Source organism: Cololabis saira, chromosome 19 (genome assembly GCF_033807715.1).
Source record: "Cololabis saira isolate AMF1-May2022 chromosome 19, fColSai1.1, whole genome shotgun sequence".
NCBI lineage: Eukaryota > Metazoa > Chordata > Actinopteri > Beloniformes > Belonidae > Cololabis > Cololabis saira.
Genome location: NC_084605.1, coordinates 1,067,172 through 1,089,521, shown reverse-complemented (window position 1 = coordinate 1,089,521; position 22,350 = coordinate 1,067,172). Strand labels below are relative to the sequence as shown.

The 22,350-nt window shown below is 42.1% G+C and overlaps 1 protein-coding gene across 1 annotated transcript in view; it reads right to left on the bottom strand.

Moving 5' to 3' along the window:
- The window catches only part of ryr2a (ryanodine receptor 2a (cardiac)), a 267,704-nt gene that overhangs the window by 192,399 nt on the left and 52,955 nt on the right, over nucleotides 1-22,350 (bottom strand). The window contains 13 exon segments of the mRNA XM_061709313.1: nucleotides 5,782-5,974; nucleotides 7,050-7,291; nucleotides 7,934-8,067; nucleotides 10,691-10,809; nucleotides 11,150-11,245; nucleotides 11,751-11,886; nucleotides 14,613-14,796; nucleotides 16,914-17,035; nucleotides 17,255-17,419; nucleotides 19,722-19,878; nucleotides 20,598-20,672; nucleotides 21,138-21,234; nucleotides 21,501-21,600. Of these exon segments, the coding sequence (XP_061565297.1) occupies nucleotides 5,782-5,974; nucleotides 7,050-7,291; nucleotides 7,934-8,067; nucleotides 10,691-10,809; nucleotides 11,150-11,245; nucleotides 11,751-11,886; nucleotides 14,613-14,796; nucleotides 16,914-17,035; nucleotides 17,255-17,419; nucleotides 19,722-19,878; nucleotides 20,598-20,672; nucleotides 21,138-21,234; nucleotides 21,501-21,600 (1,820 nt within the window).

Sequence of the window (22,350 nt, the reverse complement as noted above, 5' to 3'; positions counted from 1 at the left end):
CAACATAGAAGTAATGCATAACGAATTAACATTACGGCATGATATGCAAAAAAGCAACAGTTTATTTGAAACACATTGAAAAATAATAAGTGGGCACACAGACAAACCAACAACGTAGCATTATTCCTTTAGTGAACAAACTGGGGTACGAGGAGGAGAGACTTGGACTGAATCATTCTAAAAGCAGGCAATGTGTGAAAATTAACGTTAAGTCAAACTGGAAAAAGTCATTGGATAATTTGCACAAAAATAACATGGCATTCGAGTGAACCTTGGAGTGAACAGACAGGACTCAGGAGGCAGACGAGGATGTACCGAGGCTTACGACCTGATAATGCCATAAAATAAGTAAAAGCAAAAAAGTTAACATTTGACAATCCTTGCTTTCGATGAAACTGTGATAAAGTTATTGGATGTTTTTTTCACGAAAGAGAAGTCACGGGCGCGCGTGTCAAGCGCTTGCTGAAGTGCACTGCTGCGTACAGTCAAACCACGGCCCAAACCACAAACCACGGCCCAAACCACAAACCACGGCCCAAACCACAAACCACACCCCAAACCACACCCAAACCACGGCCCAAACCACACCCAAACCACAAACCACGGCCCAAACCACAAACCACGGCCCAAACCACACCCAAACCAAAAACCACGGCCCAAACCACACCCAAACCAAAAACCACGGCCCAAAGCATCTACAGATTCTACGGGAGGGCAGCACATATACTTTGTATTATATAGTGTATAATGTAATGTATTATATTATACTTTTTGACTTTTTTCTCAACATTTCGACTTTTTTCTCGAAGTGCACAATAAAAATAAGTCTTCCTCCTCTAAAATATTTTTCTCCTCCCTGGCCCGAATACTCTTCCGTAAACTCTTGTCACAAAGAATAAAAATAAAAATAGCAGTGAGAATGAAAAGAGAAGAAAATCAGAGAAGAGATAACAGAAAAAGTAGAAACGTAGTTTCTCCAATGTGGAGAAAAGTGTGTGGAAGAAGCTGAGGAGAAGTTATGATGCAAACTTCAACATGATGGTTGGAATGAGGCAAAATAACAGGCTTTTTCTCTCCAATATATTGTTATAATCATTTGTTGCAGATGTGCTGTCATTATTTTCTGTGTCAAAATTGAATTTGGTGTTCAAAAAGTCTTTTTTCAAACTTAAGTCTTGAAAAAGAGGGTCGTCTTATAATCAAACTGCAAAAACTCAAAATCTTACCAGAAATATTTGTCTTATTTCTAGTTAAAATGTCTCATTTTTAGTCAAGAAATCTCATTACACTTAAAACAAGAGTCATCACTGGAAAAATAACTTGTTATTTGACAATTTTCACCTGTTTCAAGTAAATTTTCACTTGAAATAAGTAGAAAAATCTGCCAGTGGAACAAGATTTATCTTCTCATTACAAGCAAAAAAATCTTGTTCCACTGGCAGATTTTTCTACTTATTTTAAGTGAAAATCTACTTGAAACAGGTGAAAATTGTTGTTTTTTCCAGTTATGAGTCTTGTTTTAAGTGGAATGAGATTTTTTGGACTAAAAATGAGACATTTTAACTAGAAATAAGACTTTTGAGTTTTTGCAGTGCAGGTACGTCTAATTATCAGGTCGTCTTATAATCACGGTCGTCTTATTAGTTAGAGAAATAACAGGCAGAAAACAGGTGAATCGTTCAGTTGCGGCTACAAGCACCAAAATTGCCACACATACTCCTTAGGGGTTGCTCTTTTGATGCATTGTGGCAAAAAAACCACACACAAAACCTCTAACAATACTAAAGTATACACTGCCATCCATTTTACCACTGTCAAACATAACAAAAAAAACTCAAATTTTGCAGAATATTTGGATTCTGGGACTGATATATGGTACAAGGAAGCCAAAGTGTAAGTCCATGGGTCCAAATTTAGATTCTACATAGTGAAAAGGTTATGATTTGACACCAAGATCATTCCAATAGGACAACTCTATTGGATTTTATTGCGAAATGCAATATTACTGTTTATTCCATCTTGAAAAAAGGCCGCCATCTTGTTTTTTTTTTTGGCACAATGGTTTTCTCAAAAGCGCAACCCCTAAGGCAGGGGTCGGCAACCCAAAATGTTGGAAGAGCAACATCTGACCAAAAACACAAAAAAACAAATATGTCTGGTCTGGAGCCGCAAAAAATGAAGTCTTATTAGAATGAAGGCAACACATGCAGCATGTATCTATATTAGTAATAACTGGGGGAAGATTGTTTTTTTCGTTTTGCATTTCGAGAAAAAAGTCGTAATGTCGAGAAAAAAGTCGACATTTCGTAAAAAAAGTCAATGTCGAGAAAAAAGTCAAAATGTCGAGATTAATGTTGAAGTACAATCGTGAGAAAAAAGTCGAAATGTCGAGAAAAAAGTCGAAATGTCGAGAAAAAAGTCGTAATGTCGAGAAAAAAGTCGAAATGTCGAGAAAAAAGTCAAAATGTCGAGAAAAAAGTCGGAATGTCGAGAAAAAAGTCAACATTTCGTGAAAAAAGTCAATGTCGAGAAAAAAGTCAAAATGTCGAGATAAAAGTCGAAATGTCAATGTTGAGGAAAAAAGTCAACATTTCGAGATTAAAAAGGAAAGAAAAAAGGAAGGAAAAAAAGAAGAAAAGAAGAAAAAAGAGAAAAAAAAAGAAAAAAAAAATTGTCAAACTTTTTTGAAAAAGCTCCAGCAGCCACTAGGGCGGCGCTAAAGAGCCGCACACGGCTCTGGAGCCGCGGGCTGCCGACCCCTGCTCTAAGGAGTATGTGCAGAGCCGGATTAAATAAATGGACTACACTAGGCAGACTGTGATTTTTGGGCCCCCCTCCATCGATGTTATTTATGAAATCTTAAACTTACCAAAGTTACCAATAAAACTTAATTCACATTTTACATAGCATAGTCATAGTCAAGTTGGTTCTTTGCATTCCAAAATAAGTCATGTGTTGTATATTAAACAGTCTATTAGACTATTTTTAAATTTTTATTATTTATAGGTTATTACAACGCTCTATTAAATGCTATTAAATTATCCTTATCTTATCGATTGTGAGCATTTTGCAGAAAATCATAATTAAATGTGTTGATTAAATTGAATAGTTAAATAAGAAGTCAAATCTACAAAGACCAATAAAATTTGCAGTAAGACAAAGTGTGCTGTAGTATGTATGTCTGTATGTGTATATGTATGTCTGTGTATGCGTATGCAGAGCCGTCTGGGAGATTTGCGAGGCCCTGTGTGAAATGGCCAGCGCGAAATTTTTGGGTTTTCCGGGTCGGATCGGGTGTCTATATACGCAATTTTAACTCTCCAATTAGCAAAATACTGGATACCTTCCCCTGCCTCATCATCATCTCTTGCCTCGACACGGGGCCCCATGGCTGCTTGAGACCCGGTCAGATCGGTGATTTTTGTAACAAATTTATCAAACGTGCCTTTCAGAGAGGCATTAAACTCTTCCATTTTCTTTCGTTTTTTTCTTTTTTCATCCCCTGATGGAAATTTCCTGATTCTGTCTCGTTCTCTGGACATTGTGTGACAGTTTGTTCCAACTCCACCGTCTGGATCAGAGCAGCTTGTGTCTGCGCTTGGTCTGATCAGTTGTATTGAACAACAGACACATATATTTATTGATATGCACAGACTAGTACACATTTAGGTCTGTAATGGAACGTGACTGTTGATATTTATAAGGGAAAAAACGAAAAAAAAACGAAAAAAAAAAAAAAAATTGGGGGAAAAAAAAACCGGCCATAGCGCCAGGCCCCTTGGGGCGCGAGGCCCCGTGGGGCGCGAGGCCCCGTGGGGCGCGAGGCCCCGTGGGGCGCGAGGCCCTGTGCGGTCGCACGGTTTGCACATCCCTTGCGGCGGCCCTGTGCATATATATATATATATATATATATATATATATATATATATATATATATATATATATATATATGTATGTATACTAAATATAGTAATAATGCACATATATATATGCCTTAGGTTTTTACCGGCATGTTATCAAGCATTAATATATGTGCAGACAAAAAAGAAAAAAAAAAAAAAAAAAACCTCTGTCTGGGCCCCCCCCCTGTCGGGCCCTAGGCACATGCCTAGTTTGCCTTTGCGTTAATCCGGCTCTGAGTATGTGTGCCAATTTTGGTGCTTTTAGCCACAACTGAACGATTATTCCTGTTATTTCTCTAATTATATATTCAGGTCGTCTTATATTTGGGTCGTCTTATATTTGGGTCGTCTTATATTTGGGTCGTCTTATATTGGGGTCGTCTTATATTCGGGTCGTCTTATCTTCGGGTCGTCTTATATTCGGGTCGTCTTATCTTCGGGTCGTCTTATATTTGGGTCGTCTTATATTGGGGTCGTCTTATATTTGGGTCGTCTTATATTGGGGTCGTCTTATATTCGGGTCGTCTTATATTCGGGTCGTCTTATATTTGGGTCGTCTTATATTTGGGTCGTCTTATATTCGGGTCGTCTTATATTGGGGTCGTCTTATATTCGGGTCGTCTTATATTGGGGTCATCTTATATTGGGGTCGTCTTATATTTGGGTCGTCTTATATTTGGGTCGTCTTATATTGGGGTCGTCTTATATTTGTGTCGTCTTATATTGGGGTGGTCTTATATTGGGGTCGTCTTATATTCAGGTCGTCTTATATTGGGGTCGTCTTATATTGGGGTCGTCTTATATTGGGGTCGTCTTATATTCAGGTCGTCTTATATTGGGGTCGTCTTATATTCGGGTCGTCTTATATTGGGGTCATCTTATATTGGGGTCGTCTTATATTGGGGTCGTCTTATATTAGGGTCGTCTTATATTCCGGTCGTCTTATATTCGGGTCGTCTTATATTCAGGTCGTCTTATATTGGGGTCGTCTTATATTGGGGTCGTCTTATATTGGGGTCGTCTTATATTCAGGTCGTCTTATATTTGGGTCGTCTTATATTCGGGTCGTCTTATATTGGGGTGGTCTTATATTCGGGTCGTCTTATATTGGGGTCGTCTTATATTAGGGTCGTCTTATATTCCGGTCGTCTTATATTCGGGTCGTCTTATATTCGGGTCGTCTTATATTCGGGTCGTCTTATATTCGGGTCGTCTTATATTGGGGACGTCTTATATTTGGGTCGTCTTATATTCAGGTCGTCTTATATTCCGGTCGTCTTATATTCGGGTCGTCTTATATTCGGGTCGTCTTATATTCGGGTCGTCTTATATTCGGGTCGTCTTATATTGGGGTCGTCTTATATTGGGGTCGTCTTATATTCGGGTCGTCTTATATTTGGGTCGTCTTATATTCGGGTCGTCTTATATTCGGGTCGTCTTATATTGGGGTCGTCTTATATTGGGGTCGTCTTATATTCGGGTCGTCTTATATTCGGGTCGTCTTATATTAGGGTCGTCTTATATTCGGGTCGTCTTATATTCGGGTCGTCTTATATTCGGGTCGTCTTATATTCGGGTCGTCTTATATTCGGGTGGTCTTATATTGGGGTCGTCTTATATTGGGGTCGTCTTATATTCAGGTCGTCTTATATTGGGGTCGTCTTATATTGGGGTCGTCTTATATTCAGGTCGTCTTATATTGGGGTCGTCTTATATTGGGGTCGTCTTATATTCGGGTCGTCTTATATTCGGGTGGTCTTATATTGGGGTCGTCTTATATTGGGGTCGTCTTATATTCAGGTGGTCTTATATTGGGGTCGTCTTATATTCGGGTCGTCTTATATTGGGGTCGGTACGGTGTCGGGGTGGGAACACTGACTTGACGCCGGCGGAGAAACTGGCCACGGGGAAGAAGAGGCCGTCGGAGTTGAAGTTCTCGAACATTCCCTGCACCGGCTGGCCGTTGATCCGGAAGGAAATGCTGGGAACGCTGAGGTCGAGGCAGCAGCTCACCACGTCCTCCGTCCGCAGGAGGTGCTGGTGGGGCGACGTCACCGCCCGGGCGATGCAGCCTGGACAGGAGTACATCATATATGTATATATATATATACATATATATATATATATATATATATATATATATATATATATATGTATATATATATATATATATATACATATATATATATATATATATATATATATATATATATATATATATATACATATATATATATATATATATATATATATATATATATATATATATATATATATATATATATATATATATATATATATATAAATATATATATATATATATATTAGGGCTGTCAAACTATTAATTTTTTTAACCCTTGGAAGGAAGGAAGGAAGGAAGGAAGGAAGGAAGGAAGGAAGGAAGGAAGGAAGGAAGGAAGGAAGGAAGGAAGGAAGGAAGGAAGGAAGGAAGGAAGGAAGGAAGGAAGGAAGGAAGGAGGGAAGGGAGGGAGGGAGGGAGAGAGAGAGAGAGAGAGAGAGAGAGAGAGAGAGAAAGAAAGAAAGAAAGAAAGAAAGAAACAAAGAAACAAAGAAAGAAAGAAAGAAAGGAAAACCCTCACCTGCCCAGAGGTGTAGCCCGTCAACCATCCCATAACCCATAAAAAATTAAAAATTAAAAAAGAAAAATTCATTCATTCATTCATTCATCTTCTCCCGCTTTATCCGTTACCGGGTCGCGGGGGCAGCAGCCTCAACAGGGATGCCTAGACTTCCCTCTCCCCAGACACCTCCTCCAGCTCTTCCGGGGGGAGTCCGAGGCGTTCCCAGGCCAGCCGAGAGACATAGTCTCTCCAGCGTGTCCTGGGTCTTCCCCGGGGTCTCCTCCCGGTGGGACATGCCTGGAACACCTCCCTAGGGAGGCGTCCAGGAGGCATCCGGTACAGATGCCCAAGCCACCTCAGCTGACTCCTCTCAATGTGGAGGAGTAGCGGCTCGACTCCGAGCTCCTCCCGGGTGACCGAACTCCTCACCCTATCTCTAAGGGAGCGTCCAGCCACCCTGCGGAGGAAACTCATCTCGGCCGCTGAATGAATGAATGAATGAATGAATGAATGAATAAATTTAAAAAATAATTTAAAAAAAGAACCCTCCCATAATAACCCTCACCTGACCAGAGGTGCAGCCCGTCGAAGCCGTACGAGTGCAGGTCGTCCCCGACGCCGTTGCCGCCCCAGCCCTCGCCCCCGCTGGGGAACGGCGCGTAGCCGCTAGTGCTAGCCCAGCCCACCCGCAGGTGCGTGGGCTCGGCCGTGACGAACGGCACCACCCGGTCCACCATCAGCTCGTAGTACCACTTCCTGTACTGGGCCGAGCCCTCGCTCACGCCCAGGAAGATGTTAGGACGCATGCTAGGAGAGGAGACAAGGAGACAAGGAGACACGGATCATAGACATATAAACGTAGACGCCCCATCGAGCGTTGAGCCGTACGTCAACGTCGCTGCCATATTGGATGTTCAAGACTGCGCTGTAAACTAATACAAACACTTTTTTCCTCCTTTTCTAATTTTTTCTCCTTTTTTCCTCTTTTTTTCCTCTTTTTTGTCATCATTTTTCCTTTTTTTCCTTTTTCTCCTCTTTTTTCTCACTTTTTCCTATTTTTCCCTCTTTTTTTCAATTTTTTTCCTCTTTTTTCTTCCTTTTTCCCCTCTTTTTTCCACTTTTTTCTCTTTTTTCTCATTTTTTCCTCTTTTTTTCTCTTTTTCACGGATCAGGGTCATGCTAGCGGAGAGGAGACACGGATCGGAACATCATTGGAACCATGGGAACCATTGGAACATTAAGATTTTGAGTTTTTGCAGTGATAAGATGGATTATAGGGGGGACTGCAGGGTTTATGAGTAAATGTGAGGATTTTAAGTGCCTTATAGTGCGGAAACTACAGTAATATGGCAAATACATGCTAGCCACGTCCCTGTGGGCCGGTGGGGGCGGGGTCAAAAGTCAGGGGTCAAAGGTCGGGGGGTCAAAGGTCGGGGGTCGGGGTCTCACCTGCTGACGTGGTTGATCAGACGGGTCTGCAGCAGCAGGTCTCGGCCCGGCAGCAGGTTGTCACAGATCAGGTGCTGGTTGGACCGAACCGCCACGCCGTGACACACGCAGAGAGAACACAACACGTCCAGAACCTGAAACAGAACCAGAAACAGAACACAGAACTAGAAACAGAACCAGAAACAGAACCTGAACCAGAACCACAACGTTGCCGTCGTTGTTAGAGCGGAAACTTTCCCAACAGATAAAGGTGTAAACTCAACCACAGGCTTCCTCGTAGCTAGCTTGATGGCTATCGCTCTGTCAGAAGGGATTATCGTTGCAGTTTGTGCCTACGGGGTGGACGTACCTTGTGGTTGCAGTTTGTGTCTACGGGGTGGACGTACCTTGTGGTTGCAGTTTGTGTCTACGGGGTGGACGTACCTTGTGGTTACAGTTTGTGTCTACGGGGTGGACGTACCTTGTGGTTACAGTTTGTGTCTACGGGGTGGACGTACCTTGTGGTTGAGTTTGTCCCTACGGGGTGGACGTACCTTGTGGTTACAGTTTGTGTCTACGGGGTGGACGTACCTTGTTACAGTTTGTGTCTACGGGGTGGACGTACCTTGTGGTTGAGTTTGTGTCTACGGGGTGGACGTACCTTGTTACAGTTTGTGCCTACGGGGTGGACGTACCTTGTGGTTACAGTTTGTGTCTACGGGGTGGACGTACCTTGTGGTTGAGTTTGTGTCTACGGGGTGGACGTAACTTGTTACAGTTTGTGTCTACGGGGTGGACGTAACTTGTGGTTGAGTTTGTGTCTACGGGGTGGACGTACCTTGTGGTTGAGTTTGTCCCTACGGGGTGGACGTACCTTGTTACAGTTTGTGCCTACGGGGTGGACGTACCTTGTGGTTACAGTTTGTGTCTACGGGGTGGACGTACCTTGTGGTTGAGTTTGTGTCTACGGGGTGGACGTACCTTGTGGTTGAGTTTGTTCCTACGGGGTGGACGTACCTTGTGGTTGAGTTTGTCCCTACGGGGTGGACGTACCTTGTGGTTGAGTTTGTCCCTACGGGGTGGACGTACCTTGTGGTTGAGTTTGTTCCTACGGGGTGGACGTACCTTGTGGTTGAGTTTGTGCCTACGGGGTGGACGTACCTTGTGGTTACAGTTTGTGTCTACGGGGTGGACGTACCTTGTGGTTACAGTTTGTGTCTACGGGGTGGACGTACCTTGTGGTTACAGTTTGTGTCTACGGGGTGGACGTACCTTGTTACAGTCTGTGTCTACGGGGTGGACGTACCTTGTGGTTACAGTCTGTGTCTACGGGGTGGACGTACCTTGTGGTTACAGTTTGTGTCTACGGGGTGGACGTACCTTGTGGTTACAGTTTGTGTCTACGGGGTGGACGTACCTTGTGGTTGAGTTTGTGCCTACGGGGTGGACGTACCTTGTGGTTGAGTTTGTGTCTACGGGGTGGACGTACCTTGTTACAGTTTGTGTCTACGGGGTGGACGTACCTTGTGGTTGAGTTTGTGTCTACGGGGTGGACGTACCTTGTTACAGTCTGTGTCTACGGGGTGGACGTACCTTGTGGTTACAGTTTGTGTCTACGGGGTGGACGTACCTTGTGGTTACAGTCTGTGTCTACGGGGTGGACGTACCTTGTGGTTACAGTTTGTGTCTACGGGGTGGACGTACCTTGTGGTTACAGTTTGTGTCTACGGGGTGGACGTACCTTGTGGTTGAGTTTGTGTCTACGGGGTGGACGTACCTTGTTACAGTCTGTGTCTACGGGGTGGACGTACCTTGTGGTTACAGTTTGTGTCTACGGGGTGGACGTACCTTGTGGTTACAGTTTGTGTCTACGGGGTGGACGTACCTTGTGGTTGAGTTTGTGTCTACGGGGCGGACGTACCTTGTGGTTACAGTTTGTCCCTACGGGGTGGACGTACCTTGTGGTTACAGTTTGTGTCTATGGGGTGGACGTACCTTTCAACTTTTTTCTCAATATTTCAACTTTTTTTTCTTAACATTTCAACTTTTTTCTCGACGTTTCGACTTTTTTCTCAACATGTCGACTGTTTTCTCGACATTTCGACTTTTTTCTCGACATTTCGACTTTTTTCTCGACATTTCGACTTTTTTCTCAACATTTCGACTTTTTTCCCGACATTTCAACTTTTTTCTCAACATTTCGACTTTTTTCTCGACATTTCGACTTTTTTCTCAACATTTCGACTTTTTTCTATACATTTTGACTTTTTTCTCGACATTTCAACGTTTTTCTCGAAATTTCATCGTTTTTCGCAATATTTCGACTTTTTTCTCAACATTTCGACTTTTTTCTTAACATTTCGACTTTTTTCTCAATATTTCAACTTTTTTCTCGACATTTCAAGTTTTTTCTCGACATTTCGACTTTTTTTTTCAACATTTCAACTTTTTTCTCGACATTTCGACTTTTTTCTCGACATTTCGACTTTTTTCTCGACATTTCAACTTTTTTTTCAACATTTTGACTTTTTTTTCTTAACATTTCGACTTTTTTCTCGACATACCTTGTGGTTGAGTTTGTGTCTACGGGGTGGACGTACCTTGTGGTTGAGTTTGTGTCTACGGGGTGGACGTACCTTGTGGTTGAGTTTGTGTCTACGGGATGGACGTACCTTGTGGTTGAGTTTGTGTCTACGGGGTGGACGTACCTTGTTACAGTTTGTGCCTACGGGGTGGACGTACCTTGTGGTTGAGTTTGTGTCTACGGGGTGGACGTACCTTGTGGTTGCGTCCGTGTTTGTCCAGGAGAGAGATGATGGATTTGATGTGTCCTTCCTTGATGATGTTCAAAGCTTCGGGACTTTCCACCAGCACCGAGTGAAGAACCTCCAGGATCCCTGGAAACAGAAACAGGAAACACCGCAGGAACACGACTAAATGTGCCGTAAAAGCAGAAAGCAAACTTTTATCCCTGTAAATGGACAGCGATGACACTCATCAAGATTAGCCTGAAACATTTTGATTTTATTTGAAGATTTTTATTTCGAACATGCATTTTAAATAAAAAAAACACGTTTGCAGAGACGTAACTGACGTTTGCAGAGAGGACAATCATCAAACTAACATAAAAACAGATCTAGAATATCTGACTGAAGTGTTCATAGCCGGTAAAAAGCTGCTCTCCTACCTGAAGTATATTTCTGTTGGGTGTGTACTTGTACTTCTGAGAGTACTTACCTGAAGACGCCTCCAGTCGCTCCAGTCGGCTGATCAGCCAGTCGAGGGAACCGGAGAACTGGGCACAGTTCTTCCTGTTTCCTCTGATGAGAGCGGCTAAAAACCACAACAGATCAGAGGGATGAATGAGTGAATTACCCAGCAGCTAAAAACCAGAACAGATGAATGAGTGAATTACCCAGCAGCTTTAACCAGAACAGACCAGAGGAGGATGAATGAGTGAATTACCCAGCAGCTAAAAACCACAACAGAGCAGAGGGATGAATGAGTGAATTACCCAGTAACTGGTACTGGATGAATGAGTGAATTACCCAGTAACTGGTACAGGGAGGTGAGGGTGGATGAATGAGTGAATTACCCAGCAGCTGGTACAGGGAGTTGAGGGTGGATGAATGAGTGAATTACCCAGTAACTGGTAGTTGATGAATGAGTGAATTACCCAGCAGCTGGTAGCGGATCAATGAGTGAATTACCCAGCAGTTGGTACAGGGAGTTGAGGGTGGATGAATGAGTGAATTACCCAGTAACTGGTAGTTGATGAATGAGTGAATTACCCAGTAACTGGTACAGGGAGGTGAGGGTGGATGAATGAGTGAATTACCCAGTAACTGGTACAGCGAGTTGAGGGTTGAACTCCAGGCCTCGGCCGTTTCTCTTCCTGCAGCGTCGGCAAAGTGAGCGGCGCTGCCGTAAACGTGGAGACGGTCGATGCACTCGAGCACCAGACTGATCATCCCCTGGAGATCAATCACAATAATAATCACTATCACTATCAGACCCAGAATCAGACCCAGAACCAGAATAATAATCAGAATCACAATCAGAATCACAATCACAATCAGAATCACAAACAGAACTAGACAATTTCCTCGCAGAAATTTCGAGAGTGCCACGGCGGGCTGCTGCACATTTGTGTACATTAAAGCAATAAAGGTGAAGGACTCAATACCGAGTCCAATGACACCACCCATGACTCTCTATGTCAAACCATTCAAAAGTTATTACAGAAAATAGGTAATAGGCAGAACCACTAACAGAAGAGCTAACGGGACCGCTAACGGGACCGCTAACGGGATCGCTAATGGGGTCGCTAACTGAACCGCTAACAGGACCGCTAACGAGACTGCTAACGGGACCGCTAACCGAGCCGCTAACGGGATCGCTAACCGAGCCGCTAATGGGACCGCTAACAGAACCGCTAACGGAACTGCTAACAGAATCGCTAACGGGACCGCTAACGGGACCGCTAACGGTACCGCTAACGGGATCGCTAACGGGACCGCTAACGGGACCGCTAACACCGATAACATTATCATCCCAAAATAACACTAACATCCTATAATAACACCTACCATGTATGTGTGTGTGTGTGTGTGTGTGTGTGTGTGTGTGTGTGTGTGTGTGTGTGTGTGTGTGTGTGTGTGTGTGTGTGTGTGTGCGTGTTGGGGTTCAGGTCGGGTTCATTAGATGGGAGAGAGAGAAAAAAAAGGTTCAGAAGCTACTACTGTGTATACAGAGGGAGCGGGAATGACTCTGCAAAGAACCTTCTAGAAGCTAGATTTTCGGTTTTGACAAGCCTCAAATCACTCCACCTTGTGATCAAACCGTAGCTCTTAGCAGAAAAACGAAAACATTTTGAGAGACAGAGAACCAGCAGATTCTGTCAATCTTATTTTTATTCAGATATTCCTTAAAATGTGTTTGTAACGGCAGTTTGAAAACAAAGTGAGATTTTTTTGAAGAAAACTTTTTTTTACATTGCAGTCAATGGAGACCGTGGCAGGAATTGGCGTGTCTGTTGCCCCCCCGTTCAAATTTTGTGCACACCACGCCTGTCAAAGTCACATTATTTGAATCTCAACATCTATGTCTACATTCTGACCAAAAATTATCTTTCTAGCTTTTACGGTTTGGCCGTGAGCTCGAGTTACAAATAAAAATTATGTTCATTTTTTGAAGGTTCCCTCACTCTAAACAATTAGAACCTCCCTCTAGATTTGACAAAAAAGTGATTTCCAGTCCTCGCTTGAGCGCTCATATCTTGAAAAGTGTACATTTTAGGAAAAAACTGTTTCAGGTTCAGAGAGAGAAGAGAAGTTTTCCTCCGTTTTGAAGTTTGAATGACAGTTCTACGTGCAAGTATGAGAAAGATACATGACTCAGAAAAAAGGTGAATTTTGTCTTTTTTCTCCCATCCGCTTTGAATGGCGCCATAGAAATACATGGGGAAATGAGTTCCCCATTAGTTTGGAAATTTGGAAATGTTTTTGCACTTCGTGCAAAAACTATTTGTGCCATCGCTCTGAAAATCCACAGGAATGTAGTTAGATTCAGGACCTACAACTTTCTAGATTGGTTCATAATTTTACGAGTAACGGTGTGCGAGTGGTGAGGCCCCAAAGATCTCCCAATGCATTCCGGATGGCGCTAAAAGCGCACGTTTGTGCACGTTGCGCAAAAACGTGCACGCCAATCGCTTCTAAAAGTCATAGCACACGATTCCTGCTTAAGGCGCATGTTTCTACGTTTTTACTTTTCGCGTTTTCTCAAAGCTGTAGGAGGAGTAGCGAACCGAAGTTTGTCCGGAAAATGAATAATAATAATAAACCTGCAGAATAACAGAATAGCAGAATCACAATCAGAATAAGAATCACAATCACAATCACAATCACAATCACATTCAGAGTCAGAATCAGAATCACAATCACAATCACAATCAGAGTCACAATCAGAATCAACTTTGAACCAGAATCACAATCAGAATCAGAGTCACAATCAGAATCACAATCACAATCACAATCACAATCAACTCTGAACCAAATCAGAACCAGAATCAGAACTGGAATCACAATCAGAATCACAATCAGAATCACAATCACAATCACAATCAGAGTCACAATCAGAATCAACTTTGAACCAGAATCACAATCAGAATCAGAGTCACAATCAGAATCACAATCACAATCACAATCACAATCAACTCTGAACCAAATCAGAACCAGAATCAGAACTGGAATCACAATCAGAATCACAATCACAATCACAATCAACTTTGAACCCGAATCAGAACCAGAATCACAATCAGAACCAGAACCAGAACCAGAACCAGAACCAGGACCAGACCCAGAACCAGAACCAGAACCAGAATCAGAATCAGAATCAGAACCAGAACCTGAACCAGAACCAGAACCAGACCCAGACCCAGAACCAGAACCAGACCCAGACCCAGACCCAGACCCAGAACCAGAACCAGGACCAGAACCAGAACCAGAACCAGACCCAGACCCAGACCCAGACCCAGAACCAGAACCAGGACCAGAACCAGAACCAGAACCAGAACCAGAACCAGAACCAGACCCAGAACCAGAACCAGAACCAGAACCAGAACCAGAACCAGAATCAGAATCAGAATCAGAACCAGAACCAGACCCAGAACCAGAACCAGACCCAGAACCAGACCCACCTCCTCCTGGAACAGGTTCTGCCGGTTCTTCAGGGCTCTCAGCCGGTTCTGCTTGTCTTCGTGTTCCAGTTGTTCTCCCGGAGGCTGGAAATATCCGATCAGGTCCTGCAGACTCAGGCGGAGCGAGTCGATGGGTAGCTCCGCCCTCGGACCCTGGACCTTCCTCCGGAGAGAGTCCAGACCCCTGGAAACACAAAAACATTAACAATAAAAACCTCCGGAGAGAGTCCAGACCCCTGGAAACACAGAGAATACAAACATTAACAACATAAAAACACCCGGAGAGAGTCCAGACCTCTGGAAACACAAAAAATACAAACATTAACAACATAAAAACACCCGGAGAGAGTCCAGACCTCTGGAGGAACAAGAATACAAACATTAACAACAATAAAAACATCAAACAAGTGAACGTTTCTCCTAAAAACCTGACTTAATTTCCCTCACTATGAAGAGGTTGAACAGGAACAGGAACAGGACTCACCTGATGAAGAGGTTGAACAGGAACAGGACTCACCTGGTGAAGAGGTTGGACAGGAACAGGACTCACCTGATGAAGAGGTTGAACAGGAACAGGAACAGGACTCACCTGATGAAGAGGTTGAACAGGAACAGGACTCACCTGGTGAAGAGGTTGGACAGGAACAGGACTCACCTGGTGAAGAGGTTGGACAGGAACAGGACTCACCTGATGAAGAGGTTGAACAGGAACAGGAACAGGACTCACCTGATGAAGAGGTTGAACAGGAACAGGACTCACCTGGTGAAGAGGTTGGACAGGAACAGGACTCACCTGGTGAAGAGGTTGGACAGGAACAGGACTCACCTGATGAAGAGGTTGAACAGGAACAGGAACAGGACTCACCTGATGAAGAGGTTGGACAGGAACAGGACTCACCTGATGAAGAGGTTGAACAGGAACAGGACTCACCTGATGAAGAGGTTGAACAGGAACAGGACTCACCTGATGAAGAGGTTGAACAGGAACAGGACTCACCTGATGAAGAGGTTGAACAGGAACAGGACTCACCTGATGAAGAGGTTGAACAGGAACAGGACTCACCTGGTGAAGAGGTTGAACAGGACTCACCTGATGAAGAGGTTGAACAGGAACAGGACTCACCTGATGAAGAGGTTGAACAGGACTATACTCATTCTTCCGGCTCTCAGCGAAGGCGGACGCTTTTCTGCTCCTCTCCCTTATCTATCTGCCCTGCTGCTGCTTTTGTCCTGTCTCATCTTCAGAGTCTCTCCTTTTCACTCCTCCCAAATTCTACAATCATGGAATTGATTAACTGGTCTCTCAGCACAATTGACCACATTTTTACGACCAGAAGTCAGGGGGTAAGGGAGCCCTCCTGCCCCGACGGGATGTTTTTTGCTGGATACACAATGGACTCCCGGAAACATTGGAAACCGTTGTGTTTGGCGATTCTGTCTGTCGAGGACGTTGAAGATGCTTCATAATTGGATTTATGATAGCAGGATTTCTCCTAATTGGAGGGGGATTCCTGGTCTACCGACAAACGTGCAAGTCGTCGACAGCTGCTTTGGCTCTTTCAGAGCTGCCTGACGTGACTGAAGGGATCAGCGCTGCAACTAACATTGACTTTAACGCTGTTGGAGCAAGGCCGCAAGCTGGATGCAGGTTTTTGCAGGCTGGCGGCGTCTTTGAGCTCATTGGCACGATGGAAAAGAACTTGGAGAAGTTGGAAGCTCGGCTTGGCGGGAATTGATCACAAATTTGTCTGTTTGAAGTCGCCATTGAGGACCCAGAGACTTAAGGCAGACAGAAAATTACTGCTCTGCCTGTTCTTTTCAATAAAAATTGTTGATTCTATAATCTGACCTTGACAGGGCGGTTTGGCTGATCGCTGTAGTCACAATCTCCCTGGTGGAATGTAAACAAGGGACTCTGCCCCAGAATAACCCTTCCCTCTCCAGATCACCCGCGGACCTGTTTTCAGAACTGACCGAGCCGTCTGATAACACCAAGGACATTGGCTGAGGAGCAGCTCTGAGCGTGTTCATGGACTCACCGCCACACATACACTTGCTGGTAACCACCTCCCTCATTCTCAACGCCTTCCTGGCTATAAGTCTTGTGAAGTTGATGTAAATTTGTCATGTGCTTTCCTGATGAAGAGGTTGAACAGGAACAGGACTCACCTGATGAAGAGGTTGAACAGGAACAGGACTCACCTGATGAAGAGGTTGAACAGGAACAGGACTCACCTGATGAAGAGGTTGAACAGGAACAGGACTCACCTGATGAAGAGGTTGAACAGGAACAGGACTCACCTGATGAAGAGGTTGAACAGGAACACGGTGCTCCGGATCACTCTGGCCGTGCGACTCTCCTCGTGTTGGGATCGCGACAGCGTCAGTCCGTCGTCCATGTGACCCTCGTGGTGCATGATCGCCTGAAACGATAGAGTCTTTCAAACCCTGAACAATATCAGAATCAGAATCTATATCTATCTATTTATTTATCTAATATCTCCAACTTTTGGTCTGAACCGTGGGGAATTTTTTTGACGGTATATCGTGAACGGTAAAATATCGCCCATTCATAATCTTGGCCACGTCCACCACCGAAGCAGAAGTTTCTCAGAGTAAAGTTGAAGTGAACAGACACGTACCTTCCTCTGGACTCCGCCCAGCCGGACGCCCTTGGGCTCGATGGTTTGGTACGTTAGCCACAGGCTAGTGTGGACGTGCTGGACGTAGCACACCGAGTCTCCGTACTTGATGTCCGGAGTTCCCATCCCGTCCACTTCCTTCCTCGTCCCCGAGTCCAGCTTCTCCTGCAGGAAGGGACGGGAACAGAACGGTTTATTTAAACCAGTGGTCGGAAACCCAACATGTTTTAGAGCCAAAAACACAAAAAACAAACATGTCTGGAGCCGCAAAACATGCAACTAAAACTACAAAACTACAACAAAGTTAGAAAATAACACAAAATCGCTGTCGTCAAACACAGATAGTCGTATTTTTTTTGATTCAAAGAAAAAATATATAACAAATGACAAATTATGCAATTTAAAAAAAACAAACTTTCCAATAAACGTAATTAAAAAAAGACAAATTACTCAATTTAAAACAACTAACTTTCCAATAAATGTAATTAAAAAAACCCTGCAATTAAAAAAAAAAACACTTTTTAATTAAAATTTTTTTTACAAATTAAACAATTTAAAAACAAAACACTTTCCAATAACCGTAATTAAAAAACAACAAACAAACAAACAAAAACAAAATCAAAACTACAACAAAGTTATAAAATAACACAAAATAGCTGTCGTCAAACACAGATTGTTCCAGAAACTGATACGTTTTACAGAAACTGTTGAATAAAAAATAATTCAAAACCAAATTGAATATGTAAACTGCATGTGCTCATTAACTAAATGTTTCTGTATGTAAAACTAATGTGCATTCCTCTGACTTTTTCACTGAAACTACCATGCTGTACCAGACACAGATAAGAAGGGCCCCCGAGCCATAAACTTGGGCCACCCCAGGTTTATGTTCTGGGTATGGGTCTCTGTAAAGCGTCTAGAGACAACTCTGTTGTATTAGACGCTATATAAATAAAATTGAATTGAATTGAACCCCTCTCCCCCTTTCTCTAAGAGTAATAAAACTTGTTCTCAGGACAGAGAGGGCAGATCTGGCGGGACGATTGAAGAAGCAGGCTGCAGGAGCGCTGCCGATCTCCCTCATGAGGCCTTCTTTAATTATATCCCAGTCTTGTGTCTTTATTTAACTTTTCCACCTCAATCAACAAACCCGGGGTGATCAATTCGATCACAACAATTTGGGGGCGTCGTCCGGGATTGAGAAAGAGGAAAAGAGGTAATTATGAAAGAACAGCTGGATATGAAAAAGGCGAAGGACACGAGCCGCGGCAAATTTAGGGTTAGCAGACCGTTTATCTGCATTGGATATCACTCAAATCAAGACCGTGTCCAAAGTCTTAAGTTAATACCCAGCTGCTGAATTTAATAACTGCTAAATTTAAGGAATGATAACTGCTGAATTTAATAACTGCTAAATTTAAGAGATGACAACTAATAAATTTAATGAAAAAAGGACAAAAGCTGGAATAGGAATTAAAGAGGAAAGATATAGAAATTAAGAGGAAGTGTACAAAAGGTGGGTTTTATGCCCACCAAGAGGGTTAGAGGCCCCAAAATTGTCATGGTTTTGAGGCCATACACTTGGCATTTTGAAAGTCTCGAGTGTGGCGACTCCACCGTAGCGCCGACGGGCGTTACGGATCCAGCTTGGTTAGAGGCCAGGGATTGAGACCACCCAAATTCTGATACATAGACACTTACACATGGGGAATGAATGCACGGGGCGCAGGCCAATCTCCCTCATGAGGCCGTCTTTAATTATATCCCAGTCTTGTGTCTTTATTTAACTTTTCCAGCTCAATCAACAAACCCGGGGTGATCAATTCGATCACAACAAAACACAACGTTCCTGCTTCTTCTTTTGCATAAGGTTTATTTTATGTTGCAGGAGATCATAAAGTTAGATTTCTTTACATTTAGAGTTAGCTTATTGATCTGGAACCAATTAGAAACAGTTGATTATTCCTGATTTACACGCGTGATGAGAGACTGGTGTCGTCAGCAAACAATATTACAGTCATTTATGTAAATTAGAAACAGTAAAGGGCCCGAGATCGATCCCTGTGGAACTCCAGAGAGAATACTGGCTTTAGTAGACGAGAAACAGGACGCAGGAACGTAGAGGTATCACTTTCTGGAACAATCTGTGTTTGATTGTTGTTTTTTTTAATTACGTTTATTGGAAAGTGTTTTTTTTATTATTAATTATTTATTAATTAATTGAAATGTGATTTCTTAGGAAAAAGGCACGGATAAAATCAGCTCAGTCTTCTTTCTGTTCCCTTTCATTGAAGGAAAGAGATTTGTTGTAATTATATTGAACTGTTTAGTTTTTCTTTGAATGAATAAATAAAGAATAAAAGGTTTTACCTTAATAAATAAATAAAGAATAAAAGGTTTTACCTTAATAAATAAATAAAGAATAAAAGGTTTTACCTTAATAAATAAATAAAGAATAAAGTTTTACCTTGGACGATCTGAAACAGAACGCTGTGGACTCGACGTCGCTGTTTTCTTTTTCCGTCAGTAACAGCGATTTCTCCTCCGATAAACTCAGGTATTTCCCCGTGGTGACGTGACGGAGCCGGAACGCCTGACCCCAGCGGATGTGGCTGCCGCTCCAGCTGGAAAACACCAGTAAAAACATCATAAAAACAATAAAAACACGCAAAACAGCCGCATGATCATCAAATGTTTTTATTTAGAATTCTTAGTTTTATTATATTAAACGGTGTCGTCATCCACAATGATGTCAAACAAACATTAACACATATTTTCATATTTCCTTCCAGAGTTCCATGAAAACTATTAATAATTAATAATAAGGAAAACGGGAAAAACAAAGATAATACAACAATAAAAAACACACAACAAAAAGGACAAAATAAAACAAAATAAAACAAAATTTAACAAAATTAAACAAAATAAAACAAAATTAAACTAAATTAAACAAAGGCAAAACATAATAATGTGAAAAAGTGCAGCAGGATTAACGAGGTCTGGATCAGTTTTAAATCAATCTTTCATTTTTGGCTTTAATTCAATCATTAAATTCAATAAAAATACATATATTGATGATGATATATTAAAATATATATGATATATATTATATACTAAAAATGCATATATATATTTTTTTTTTGTAGTACCGTGTAGTACTGGGTAGTACTGTGTAGTGAGTGTGTAGTACTGTGTAGTACTGTATAGTACTGTGTAGTACTGTGTAGTACTGTATAGTGAGTGTGTAGTACTGTATAAATAGTGTGTAGTACTGTACAGATAGTGTGTAGTACTGTATAGTACTGTATAGTACAGCGTAGTACAGTGTAATACTTGTACTCACATGACCCTCAGCGTCTCCAGTCTCCACAGGGACCGGGCGTGGCTGGAAACGGCTCCGCCCTCGTACTGGACCGTCCTGGAACAAGAACCAGTTACTACACAACGTACCTTTAATTAATAACCAAAACTACACAACATACCTTTAATTTCACCAAAACTACACAACGTACCTTTAATTAATATTATGTTTTCACATGTAAATAAACAAAACAATACCGCAAACAAGTTACAGATTTGACTGACAATAATAGTAACATTAATCCTCTATTAATCCACGGTTCCATTCGGCATTTGTTCCGTTGGTGTCACAAAAACTCAAGATCTTACCAGGAATATTGGTCTTATTTCTAGTTAAAATGTCTCATTTTTAGTCAAAAAATCTCATTACACTTAAAACAAGACTCATTACCAGAAAAATAACTTGTTATTTGACCATTTTCACCTGTTTCAAGTAAATTTTCACTTGAAATAAGTAGAAAAATCTGTTAGTAGTTAGTTAGCTAGCTAGCTAACTAGCTAACTAGCTAGCTAGCTATCTCACCTCCTCTGCTCGTCCCCGTGTTCTCCAGACGGAACCGTCAGACACTCGTCCATGTGTCCGTGGAGAAGACGCAGGACGTCTCCTCCAATCAGGAAGCCTGAAAACAGAACACACTCAATCAATCAATCAATCAATCAATCAATCAATCAATCAATCAATCAATCAATCAATCAATCAATCAATCAATCAATCAATCAATCAATCAATCAATCAATCAATCAATCAATCACCTAAATGAAACTGTGGATGACGAACAACCAAAATCAATATCACAACATTTAAAAGAGCACTTAGATGCCGACGGAAACACGGAAACACGAGACGAGAGAGGAAGAGTATTGAGTATTATTGAGTATTGATCACCTTGAGCCGCCTCGCTGCCGGAACAAACCGGCGCGACGCTCCATAACGTCTGCTGGAAGGAAGCGTCCACGTGGAGACTGCCGTTCCCGTAGGATAAGTGCTGAAAACAAGACAATAATAATCAATAATAATCAATAATGATCAATAATAATCAATAATAAAGGAGGCGTCCACGTGGAGACTGCCGTTCCCGTAGGATAAGTGCTGAAAACAAGACAATAATAATCAATAATAATCAATAATAATCAATAATAAAGGCTGCCGTTCCCGTACGATAAGTGCTGAAAACAAGACAATAATAATCAATTATCAATAATAATCAATAATCAATAATAATCAATAATAAAGGCTGCCGTTCCCGTACGATAAGTGCTGAAAACAAGACAATAATAATCAATAATCAATAATAAAGGTTGCCGTTCCCTTAGGAGAGATGCTCAATACAAAACAAAAATAATTATTATTATAATTACCGTATTGTCCTGAATATAAGACGGTGTTTTTTACATTGAAATCAGACTGAAAATGTGGGTCGTCTTCCATTCAGGTCTAGACGTTATACCCATTTACACCACTAGATGGAGCCAGATATCTTTAAAGCCAATGCTGAACTAAACTCCCCAGGATAAAGAAACCCCTGTCACGAAGAAGAAAAATAAAAAATAGTATAAGAAAGAAAAGAGAAGGAAATAAGAGAAGAGATAACAGAAAGTGGAGAAACGTAGCGACAATCTGGAGAAAAGAGGGTGAAGATCTGCAGGTGAACCGGCAGCTGAGGAGAAGTTATGATGCAAACTTCAACATGATGATTTAATGAGGCAAAATAACAGGCTTTTTCTCTTGAATATAT